Source organism: Anoplopoma fimbria, chromosome 24 (genome assembly GCF_027596085.1).
Source record: "Anoplopoma fimbria isolate UVic2021 breed Golden Eagle Sablefish chromosome 24, Afim_UVic_2022, whole genome shotgun sequence".
NCBI lineage: Eukaryota > Metazoa > Chordata > Actinopteri > Perciformes > Anoplopomatidae > Anoplopoma > Anoplopoma fimbria.
This window is the reverse complement of record NC_072472.1, coordinates 16,641,560-16,653,852: the sequence shown is the minus strand read 5'-3', so window position 1 is coordinate 16,653,852 and position 12,293 is coordinate 16,641,560. Positions and strand designations below refer to the sequence as shown.

General features: G+C 40.1%; 1 protein-coding gene across 1 annotated transcript; it reads right to left on the bottom strand.

Moving 5' to 3' along the window:
- Positions 1–1,450: 1,450 nt before the first annotated feature.
- Positions 1,451–9,600, bottom strand: cchcr1 (coiled-coil alpha-helical rod protein 1). Its single transcript, XM_054626218.1, has 19 exons — positions 9,272–9,600; positions 8,715–9,009; positions 8,442–8,609; positions 8,205–8,322; positions 7,809–8,003; positions 7,480–7,643; positions 7,269–7,383; positions 6,977–7,087; positions 6,264–6,407; positions 6,033–6,143; positions 5,668–5,774; positions 5,408–5,520; positions 5,237–5,309; positions 4,284–4,402; positions 3,988–4,176; positions 2,638–2,739; positions 2,356–2,474; positions 2,138–2,273; positions 1,451–2,039 (listed from the first exon to the last, which is right to left on the bottom strand). The coding sequence occupies exons 1-19, from the start codon at positions 9,339–9,341 to the stop codon at positions 1,891–1,893; spliced, it is 2,598 nt and encodes an 865-aa protein (XP_054482193.1). The 5' UTR covers positions 9,342–9,600; the 3' UTR covers positions 1,451–1,890.
- Positions 9,601–12,293: the final 2,693 nt, after the last annotated feature.

Genomic DNA, 12,293 nt, shown 5'->3' with positions numbered 1-12,293 from the left:
ATATGTGAAAACACAGTTGGTTGGCACTCACTTGTTTGTTTGAACCACTAATTTTACATGCCATTAATTCTGAATTGTTAATAAAAATCCGTCTGGAGCTTATTGAGTGTTTTTTATTACCTCATTTATTTCATGTCGTATCTGGATTGCATTGCTCTACTAAATTATTCATCAGGTTAACCACGGTGTTCATTTGCTCTCTCCGCACTGCTGAAGCACTGAAGATGTATATCGTGACATTCATTTTTGCGACATGGGTTGAACAGAGCATAAAGTTTTTCCCCAGAAGCCCATTCTCATGTTTGCTTTGCCATTTATGGAGAAACACAGTACATCATTAAATGGTTTTGGGCAGGTTAACTGGTTACATTTATTCAAGAATAACATTTAAGTACTGATATAACAGTTAGTATATTCCTTTTTACGATATGTGCAAATAGTCGCCCTTGCTTATTGCCCTAGTTGAAGGAAAGAACCACCTGTATAACCAATAGAAATTATATATTTTTTTGCCCTATTGAATTATATTCCAGTGGATAAACTGCACTCTGAAAAAGAAAGCAGGAAATCACTGCATGTTCTGCTCTCACCTTTGACAACATCGCCATCTGCTGGTTATGAACTGAACATGAGGATAAATGATTTGCTTAACATAATTATTTTTAACATCAGGGCAAATTAAACATTTGCTTTCATGGGTCACAATTATTATTACAGTTATACTGACATGACATGGCTTCTGTCTTGAATGTACGATATCAATGCATGATATGATCTAAAGTACACAAAAACACCAATGGTCAAAGATGGAATACAATATTTGATGGCACATTTCTTTAAAATTATCCATCATGATGCATGTAAGTTTAGACCATACATAATTCCTTCAGTGTGTCATCGATGACATCATTGATTGAATCAGAGGCTTAATATACAATACAATATAAATTGTGCACTGCTGAAATCCAATCATTTTCTTTAAAAAAAAATCTAATTTGATGGATTCATCCACTGCTTGTCGTGATTAATCACCACTCCAGCAATGAGTGTGTCCCTGCAAATTATTTTTTGATGCTCTTTGAAAATATTAATAAAGTCCAACCTTTCCTACTCCATTTCTCTCTGCTCTCCCTCAGTTCTCTGTGAGCTGCTTTTACCTGGAGGCTTGAAACTTTGAACTATTGCAAAATTTATTAGCACTCATGACAACATGATAAATAGCGCAATTATCTGGTTCATCATATTGTTTATCATCATCCATCCTAACATTTCACCATCATTCTAAAATTGACCTCTCTAAAAGATAGAAAATATTGATTTCTCAGCAGGAAATCATAGTATTCCAAACAGTCTGTTATATAAAGAGGGCACATGCACCAATTTCATTGAAACATATTCACCATTACAATGAACCTTGTTACTTAAATTTAGAAGTGAGTAGAGAATTTAGAGCCATACCAAATCATGACTTGCTTTATCAATATTTCTCAAAATACACAGCAATTAGAACATTAAATACTTTATTAAGTTGCACTGAAAAGTAAGATACATGTCTCTGCATAATAAAGAAATACTTGGACCTTCAGATAGACTTTAACAGAACAGACTTCCAAAAGGACAAAGTCAGAATTAGTCATGTTCGTTTAATAGAGGTCTCTTAACGCTTTGAAAGAATTTCATAAACTTGAAATAATATACGTGTTAAATATAAGCATACTGTGTCTCAATAGACAGCTATCAATCTTCTTGTACCTTCCTTTTCTTCCTGTAGCAATGTGTCATGCGTGGTTTTCCGCTGTTTGGCTCAAACAAATTGTTTCCACTGTGTGATTTCAGCTCTGCCCACCTTTTGTACAAATGTGAGGTGCGTTCACTGGCTCCAGTGATTCATCAACAGGTATCAGCTGTGCAGTCTTTCTGTGGATGGTCCCACGCTGTCACGCTGTCACTCTGTCCCTCCTCCTCCGCAGAGTCCTCAGAGCTGTTTACCACAGCAGCACTGAGAGAATGGAGCTCCTCCAAGACAGACAGGAGTCTCCCTGACAGGATACAGACAGGCCAGTGGTCAGATTAGTCACGATAAGTCATGCAAATGTGAGGATGTGTCTGACGCACGAGGAGTCAGGACACTACTCACCGTCTGCAGGTACCACAGAATGACTCCTCTCTGAGGTTTTTTTCCGATGTTCTCTGGGAGCAGCAGAGTATTGTCGAGCTGCTGTGTGAGCTCTTGTATACTCACTTGTCAACCCTCTCTCAGCAGTGACAGTGGCCTGTAACAGATTCATGTCATAAGAGGTAATCAGCAGAAATGACAAACAATAATTTTCTCTTTATGGCTTTAAAAAGTCTTACCAGCAGTGGTTGCTCTTTCAGTTGTTTATTCTGGACTTCCCTCTTTGTGTGTTGTTGGGTTTCTCTCATTTCGTCCTGTTTCCTTGCTGACTCTCTCTCAAACTGCCGCAAAGTCATAACTGCAAGAGACAATACAGGTTTGAAAGCCACGGGGAAATGCTGCTATATACTGTGTAAACAATTCCAATCATATCACAGATCACAGTCTGCATTACAGATATGACTACACCCCCTTATGTTAAGCTGCTGTAGGCTGAGGTAGCACGGTGCTAATCCTGCTACCTGCTTTGGTGTGCTCTCTCTTGGCAGTATTGACTTGAACCTCCATCTCTCTCAGCTTCTCAGCACAGCAGTCCTTGATCTCAGACACTCTCTCCTGCAGGGCTGAATGGGAGCAACAAATGCACCATTCCTCAATATGGTATCTCACACAGAGAAACAGAACCGAATGCTGTATGTACCATAGGGTAAAAATGGATTAATTTGCATCTGTTTGCAAAAATATTCATTGGCAAGCGAAACCTTCACAAATTCAAGGTGATTAAATCAATTTTAGATTTCGCAACCACATCAAGGGCTGCAACACAGCAAGGTGTTAGTAGCCTAAAGCTCAGACAAAGCACTTTTAATAATTTTGTAAATCTCAGCTCGAGGCAAACGTGTTTATATTGCCGCTCGATAAAGACAGAGGAATATACGACCTGAAATTGGAAGGAAATTAAATCTAATAGTGCGGATTTGATGTCTGCATCATTAAAGCTGCTATAATCAATACTTTTATATTACCAACGGATCCCATGAAGACATATATATGAAAGGAGTCGATCGTACTAACAAACCGACAGAGAAAATAATCACCCGACTCTACAGTTCCCCCCTACTTTCCGGATATAGTTTGTTTGTTTTTTGGCCCACAACTTTACTGTTTTCGTTCACCATATGGCACCAAATGGCAGACAGTTAGCGACTTGCCAGTGAAAAAAGTGGAACATTTTAGCAGCTAAAGAGATTGGTGGAAATAAAGAGGTAATCTCCCAAAGTTAGTCTTTTTAGAACAAAATTCTCTGTTTTTGTTACTATCCATGAAGCTTAACAGGGTAACTGTTATGCAGTAACTGTAACTTAAGAAAATTACTTGTCCGACTGCTCAAGCTTCATATTTTCTTCAGATAAGCTTTAAAATACATGTTTCCATAAGGCAAAGACTGGAATTTGTCCCCCTTAGACTGAAAGTGCATTAGTAAGGGATCTTATAACAGTCACTATGAACAGGAAGAATGATCACAGCAAGCTAATCCTCTTCAACGTACATATAGGCCACCTGACTATTGTTTTAAGAGAGACTTGCCCTTTAATGCAGGTTTAGAGCTAAGAAGCTGCCAAGTGGCCACTGGAAAAAATTAATCGGAAATGTCCCTGACAGTCAAGGTGCTCTTGAAAATGTCACTTAATCCCCTACTGCTCCGGTGAAGCTACAGAGGAGACGGGAGTGGCCAGGTGTGGATATACATATATTGAGATGGTGACGAAGGGCATTTCTGAAATAGATCAGGAGTGCTTAGTCTGCTCTCCCTGGATAAGTCAAGGCTGAAAAACATACGTCATACGTCATACAGTAGCCCCCTGCCTCACCGCGTTCGCTGTGCTCCTGCTGGCTGAGCAGCTCAGAGTGGAGTTTCTCCAGGTTGACCTTGCTCTCCTCCAGCTGGGCCTGGATCTGGTGCAGACTCTGCTCGGCCTCGTCTCTGCCAGCCAAAGCCTGCCGCACCTCCAGCGAGCTCTGCTCCAGCGCCAGCTGCTGCTGCCTCAGTTTGCTTTCATCTGAGGAGGATGTACAAAAGTGAACTGAGACACATACATTGCAAAAACACAGATACCCAACAGATAATGTGGTATAATAAGGTGTTTTGAGTTGTAAGGGTGCTCACACTGTTCATTCAGATCAGCCAGAGCTTTCTCGATGAGCTGCGGGGTTCTTTTGAGCTCCTGTGTGAGCTTGTCTCTCTCTTCACACGCCACACAAAGCTCTGTCTGAAGGTTTGTGATGCTGCAGGGCAACACAGGCAAGATGGCAGAGCAAATAAAGGAGCAGAAAGTCAAGCAGACAAGTGGAGAAGCAACTGCATGGTATATAACAAAGGAAGCCAAGCCCTGATAGGAATGACTTTGCATACAAATGTCAAATTGTCATATATTGATGCAGCATATAAGAAATGCATTCTTATTCATAACGCAATATTGATTTCAACCACGTTAACCTTCTCTTTTTCCAACCTAACAAAGCTGAAACAGATATTTTCATGTTTGAACATTTCTTGTGTTTATATCTGTTTTGTAAAGCATATGCCTTTATTAGAAAAGTGTAAACATTAAGCTTATTATAACAATTCTTACTAATTCTCCGAATTAGTGTTGAAAGGTTTCTTGGATTCAATGAATACTAATAATTCATGCAATCCAAATCTGACCAGTAACGATTCATTTTAATCACTCAACACTAAAATATCTGCCGTTTACAGCTTAAAAACTGCAATTAGATGCTTGACTTTCTTCATTTCACATTATAATTTGAGTACTTTTGGTTTCGGGGCTGTTGATCAAAATAGGTGAGCCCTTTTGAGAAATAATTTGGGCTCCAGGAATATGCACATGGTGCATTAGGCTTTACTTTTGCCATTATTGAGTCAATTACTGTGGTCAATTAATTAAAAAAAGTAAATTGGCAGTTAGTTGCAGAATAATAAAACACATCATTACAAAACCTCAATTAAAGCACACATATTGACAAATATGTAAAGGTTGACATATGAATTTGTAAAACTAGACATAAAAATAAGGCTTTCTTGCATTGGGTAAAGGGTGTTTATGTGAAACCTCATACCTGTCAGCAGTTTGCTCTGTCTGTTTACTGGCCTGTTTAGCTTTCTGCAGAGCCACCCTCCTCATGGTCAAACCTGAAAAACAAAACCATTGTGACGTACTTTATTTACCAGAAATATGCAATTCAAACTGAAGCAGTGTGATCACCCATCAACCTCCTGTAAGTCTTCACCTTGAATGGTCTCCACTTGTCTTTTAGCAAAAGTTAGCCTTTGGCTGAAAGTGTTGAGCCTAGCTTGAGCTGCGTTCATTTCTGCCACCTTGCTTTCAAATGCCAAACTAAACCTGTGAGGCACAGCAAACATGAGTGAAAATACTGCATTGTCTGAAATTACACTTTCAACACTGACCAGAACAACTGCTGTTTGTCCTTTTATTCTTCTAATTTACCACCTAATCCTCTCAGGTTTGAATTCAGATAAATGTGTTAACCTTTGAACTGCCTCCGTCAGGATTTTTAGATCAGCCTCTCCTCTCTCCCACTGTGACTTTAGCTGTGAGTTTTCTTGTTGCTCCTGTGCCAAGTCCTGTTTCAATGTCTTAGAAGAAAATCACACATAATAAAAGTAATCGTAAACAAATATGATGCACAGTTTTGAGAATGCTTTTGTAACCAGCTGCTGTTCCAAAAACCTTAACCGCTCTAAGAACCTAGCAAAGTTTTCATATAGTCAGCACCCTCTGCTGTGGTAAAAATGCATGAGGGTTTATCACTATCCTAAGCAGCACCAAATTTATTGTGCGTCATCAAAATTTGAGACGGGAGCGTAAATCACATCACTTGCTCTGGTACTAACCTCCTTTTCCACTCTCTCCAGGTCCAGCTCAGCTATCCTGTCATCTAGACTGAGTTGGAGCACACTAGCCCGGTGCTGCTCCTGCTGGAGCTGCTGCTCAAGGAGTTTGACCTAAAAAAAAATACAGAGAAACAGTACCACAATTTAACACAGTGGACATATTTTTACTGTGGTATGTTGATAGATGACTGCTAAATGACTGTAATGTAATGTAGATGACAATTTCTATACTTTTGAAAGAACTTTATCCTTTTCTCCTCTTAGTTCAATGTCCTTTGAACGAAGCTGGACGCATAACTTAAACACTTTGTCTCTCCAGAGTCGAAGCACTTGAAGGCCCTCAGATTCATTGTTCGCAAGTGGGCCTGTAGAGGTCTATAGAAACACACAAACGTATGGTAAATGCACACACCTCTTCAACAAATGCTTCATATGAGCATAGGTAATTATTGCATGCTAATTAGCCTTTTTTTCCCCAAGGCATACTTGAAAACCTGAACAATATTAGATTTCTGCAAGTTGACATTTATGGTAAACTAACCAAAACGCTCTTCAGGAAAAAAGCATTCAAAAGTGAAAAAAATATGTATATGTCACCTGCAGAGTCATACACAACATTTGGATAGAACACCTCAGGTCAAGTGTTCAATCACCTGAATAACTCGTGCAGGGCATTGCCTTCCTGTCTGGAGCAGCGCCATCATCAATCTAAAACCCTGTTGTCTTCTTTGTAAATTTGTCGGCATGAAGCCTATCTACATTTCAGACTATTGTTTTCAGAACTTGAGATATGACTATCCATGCAAATTGTATCGCCTGAGGCCAACAACACACAATGATAGGTAGCTGCTTAGTCTACATAGTAAGCCTGCAAGCAGCAGGGCTAATGCTCTCCATTTGTTATCAGCATATGCATGTATCATGTATTGCTAAGTGACACTCACCTTCTTCACCATTTTCTCTTCTTGGAGGGCAAGTATCTCACTGACAGAGTTAAACCTGACTGTCACAAGCTCTGTGGTCATCTGAAGAGCTGCTTTCTCTCTATTCAGCCTCTACACAATGGGAAAAGTATTTAAAAGAATATACATAATGGGATGAATTGCTTTACTAGGCATATTAACTCATTTGATTATTCCTTTAACCTGCTTTAAAAAACAAGATATTCCGTTTTTTTCCCGTGCAATTAGTTTCCAGTAGTCTGATTGCAATCAATACGGTTTGTATTGTATTCACCTCAACAGCTTCATTAAATTGTTCCTTCTCTCCTTTCTCTGGGGCGAGCTGGCCGATGTAATTTCTGAGGCTGTGCAGTGTTGCAGATTGTGTCTCAAAAGCTTGTCCCATTTGGCTGAAAAATAAACATCCCCACCAAAAAAAACTGTGAATCTGACTACAGAGTTCAATACATGTGTAGCTCAGTTCAGTTCTAGATTTAATGTGGCACCTTAAATGTTCTTTCAGCCCGTCTCTCTCAGCAGATACCTCAACCAGAGTGCTTTTTAACTGCAGCGCTTCTGAGGTCATCGATTGAAGTCTGTCCTGTAGTTCACTGTTTGTTTTTCTTGCTGCACCCACCTCTGCACAATGGGAAGTCTTCAACTGTAGCAGCTGAAAGTGAAGAATGCCAAAGAATGGCAATTTTAAGACGCATTATATTATAATATTATTATTATTAATACAATATTATAATATTGACATGGGTTCTTGGATGCAGGGCCTTGAACTGAAATTACTCAAATCAGTATGTACAAAGTTTATGAATTTGTTACAGACCTCCACCGTCTGCTTCTTCTGCATTTCCTCCAATTGTACAGACAGTCTAAGAATCTGCCGTTTGGCCTCCTCCGCAGCCTGTAACCTGCCCGTTTCAGCCTTTAGACTGAGCTCCTTGGCTTCCTCTTTGCTCCTCACAACATCTCTCCTCAGCTCTGTAATTTCTTCACCAGACTCTCTCTTTAGTCTTTCAAGCTGCAAGAGACACAAAATGTTTAGAATATATGAAACTAATCACAGTTGAACTTCCAAAAGTAAAACTTCCAGGCCACTGCAAGTTATTATTAAGAATACAAGACTGTTGTAAAAACATCAGACTACATACTGCAAAAATGAGTTACAAGATGCCAGTAATTCAGTGTGAAAATGAAATGTTTTGTTAGTAAACAGAATTACCTGTAAGCCTATATTCTCCTTCTGTGCATTGCTGTGCGTGAGCTCCCTTCTGATTTGGCTCAGTTCAGTCTTAGCCTTACATAACTCTTCACGCATTGCTTCCAATTCATGGCTCTGTCTGTCGTACAAAGATTATGCCATGTTCAATTTGTTCAAAATAACTCATTGTTAATCTCTGAAAATAATTAGTAACAATCTATAAAATGAATCGATTGTATAACGTACGCCATCCTCTACCTGTTCAAGGAGCTGTCTCTGTCTCTCATCTCGTCCCTGTGTCTCCCTGCAGTCTCCTTCAGGGCCTCAACCCGCCCCTTTAACCTCTCAGCTTCCGCCTTGTGCTTCTCTGCCTCCAGACGCCACTCAGACTCCCATCTGGACCACTGCTCACTTCTCTCTGCACATCTGTGTTAGAGGTATATGGAGTTTTTCGTGTAAGTTACCCAACATGCCACTTAACTGTTGGACAAAAATGGTATTTCTGACTATATGAAATACATTGTGGGATACCTTGCCCTAAGGTCTGACTGGGGATCCACAGACTTCCTTCCTCTTATGCTGTCTCCTTGTAACATCATGATCCTCTGATTTTCCTTCCTCAGTTCCAAGATTTCCTGTTGGGCCTGTGCGATGGCGAGCCATGGATTGGTAGGACTGGGATCCCCTGATTGTACTGAAGTTATCCCTGGGTTTATCCAGGAGACGGTTGGCGGTGTCCCTGCGGGTTGAACGCCTCTGTGTGCTCCAGCAGACTGGACACTTGATGTGAAATGTGATGGGGGTACCAGGTCCTCCTGGAGATTCCCTATATGGGTTAGAATAAAATAATGTTTATGTGTGCATGCCTTACCTGAGCTAAACATGTGTAGTACCACACCAATGTCATATCTATGCTGTTCACTCATTGATGTTAGTCTTTTCAGACTGGGCTTTAGAGAAAGATACCACATAAACATGACAACTTCCCTCCCCTGGTGTTAAATGTTAGTGAGTGTTGTGTTAGCCGGGTTAACGTGACAGTGGAGGCTAACGTCAAACCAAAACTGCAGTTAGAAGAAGAAACTTACTTGAAGCCGCTGTCGACGTGAAATCAGTGGGAACTATGAGCCTTTCTTTTCCAACTTTATGTCTCTCCATGTCCAAAACGTGCTAATCAGGAAAGCTGCTCTTAGTAGCTGTTTTACGTTTATTCTCCCGCTAAATAAGTTGACCGTGGTTGCCTTGGTTACAGGTTGCAACGGTAACCTGCGAAGCTCTCTGCTTGGGCTATTTCAGCTAACTAGCCGACTTTTGATGCTCAATACACACGTCAGTCAAACTGTAACCTGAAGCTTACAGGCAAATATCAAGTCTGTGAACTTAATGCCAATGAAATGGTTTATGTCGAACATAGCTGCCAAACATCACAAACATGCAGTGCATCATGGGAAACGGTAAAGTTTTCTGTCGTTATATTCCCTGAGTGTTGTCTTGCAGGGTGTTAGTTCTCTCAGGCTGCCTGAAATAATTTTTTTCAGCCAAGTACCCCCTAACCAGCGCAAAGCATTTTTGGTTGAAAAAAAGATGTAATACACAGCGCTGTGCCATCAGTGTCTGATTTATTAAACTGTCAACAGTTTTGCATTGTTGCATTGAATTCAGTTTATGAACTTACACTTATATTTTATTGAATATTTATTAAATAACTATTTTTAAAGGATTTTTGAATGGATGCTAATTTAAATATATATTTTTTTAAATCTCACGTACCCCCTGGAGTGCCTTCACGTACCCCCATTTGAGAACCACTGCACTACATAACCAGAGTGACAGCCTACCTGATAGACTGAATTCAGGACAGGAAAAGCCCTCGGACGCATAATATTGTTGCACAGGGGTGGAGCATGTGAGTTTGATTGACACACGGTATTCCACAATAGGAGGTCTGTGATGGGGATATTTCACACATATCTATCTGTCAAATTAATAATGGGTAATTTACCACTTTATTATCTTGAAGGTGGTTCCATGAGGCATTTTACTGAGAGATATTATTGTGATGATGAGCTGGAAAGAGACTCTGTAATTGCACCTCATGAAGTTATTGAAACTAAGTCATTTCTTCTTAGCCTAGGACTCCCTCACCTCAGGAACACCCAGGGGTATCTGACAAACAGACCATTTCTGCTTAATATTCCAGTCCTGCAGAAAGGGGAGCACAGAGCATGCGGGGCAGGGAATAAGTGCTGCTTTGAATTGTAATTGGTGATAATTAGATTATGTAACTGAATATGTGTTTTGAGGTGCCTCTATACATTTGTTACCTCCAACTCTATAATTATATTATTGTATGACTAATTTACATTATGAATTTGCACAGTTTGACAGATTTCTGTGTGTTTACTTTCCTCCATTTACAGCGACGCACAATTTGCACACACATGCAAACACGAGCTCACCTTCAAATGAAGGACTGCATCTAATTCTTGTTATATGATTGGCAGTATATTCACTATTCAGAAAGCTATAATCGCATATGGTATTTCCTGATATCTTTTATTTTCCTCTGGTGCCTTCAGAAGCCACTTCTGTTTGCTCTTACCTAGTATATCCTCCTCTCCACAGCTGCCATGACCCACTTTCCCACTGGGGTTCATTAAAGTTTTATATACTCTAATCTAATCTATTTACAGTGGATTCAATGAACAAAGTCACATTTTAGTTCGATTCGTTTACGTAAATGATTGCGTATATCGATACAACCTGACAAAACAATAACATAAAAGAGATAAAGGATAGAGGGGTTGGCCACATGAATACCTTAACAAATAACAAAAGATGTATAAAAATACAGGTACATTGCCAAGACAGACAACTCATGTCAGCATGAAAGACTGTGGATCTTGTAATGTAGTGAAGTGGTTGTTTGAGGAAAACAGTGGGAGTGCTGTGCATTATTTGGGCATATATTGTATTGTCTCAGCACTCGAAAGACACTGCAGCAGTCCTGTAGAGCAAAGCAGAGGGAAAGACAATACTGACCCTTTTCAGACAGAGGGCATAATTAAGATGCAGCTCTGTTGCTTTGAACAATTCTTAAGAGCTAATCAAGGTGGACCTTCACTGCCCACAGTGCTCAACATATATGCCAGATAAAAGGAGCATTTTGATAAAGGCAGAGCTCAAATTGAGACAGGTTTGTGAATTTTCATGAAAAATGTAAAATATACTGGTTTCTTCTCAGCTACGAACTCCAGGACCTCCTGGCTGATCCAGAGGAGATCCCAGGTCACATGAAATATATCATCCTTTCCATGATGTGCTAGGTTTGCCCCTGGCTCTCCTCTCAGTTGTAATGTGCCTGGAAGCCACTCTCAGAAGATTCCCAAACCACCGCAACTCGTCCCTTTCAATTTGAGGGAGAGGCAGTTCTATTTCCAGTCCTTTTTCGGATGTCTTCTCACCCAGATCCTAAGGGTGAGTTCAGAAACGCTGCGACAGAAGCTCATTTTGGCCACTTGTAAAAGCATATTTTTTTTGGTCACTATGCAGTGTTCATGACCACAGAGGCCATGTCAGTAGAACATCTTTAAGGACAACTAAAAGTCTTCCCTGACCACTCCTCCCTGACCACACACATTAGCTTTTGGTTCATGCACCGGGGCTAATATATGCAGAAAGTACATATATGATGCCTGACAGATTAACAAGACTTTGCTATGCTCATGGGAAAAGTCCTCTTGACGGACCTGGCCATGTCAGTTCAACCCTGGGTGTTTTAATTTTTTCAATTAATATAGACAATGAAAATATTTATCTTATTCTCACTTAAGAAGAATTAATATCCTGGCACACCATGGCAACGGAAACGGCAACGTCTTTGTCACTAATCAAGCTGACTCAGCCCACACTTACTGTAAGGTTCAAGTGAAGAAACTGTCCATGACTGCAAATATCTGGACTGGAAATGGTGTCTTTAATTAAAATGTCTTCCTTTCAAAATGTGCTTGTGGAACTCTACACATGCCACAAGGGTAATACTGGTAAGTCCAGTACACACACACACACACACACACAGAAATATGCCCTCATTAAAAAACGTAGAGGAAT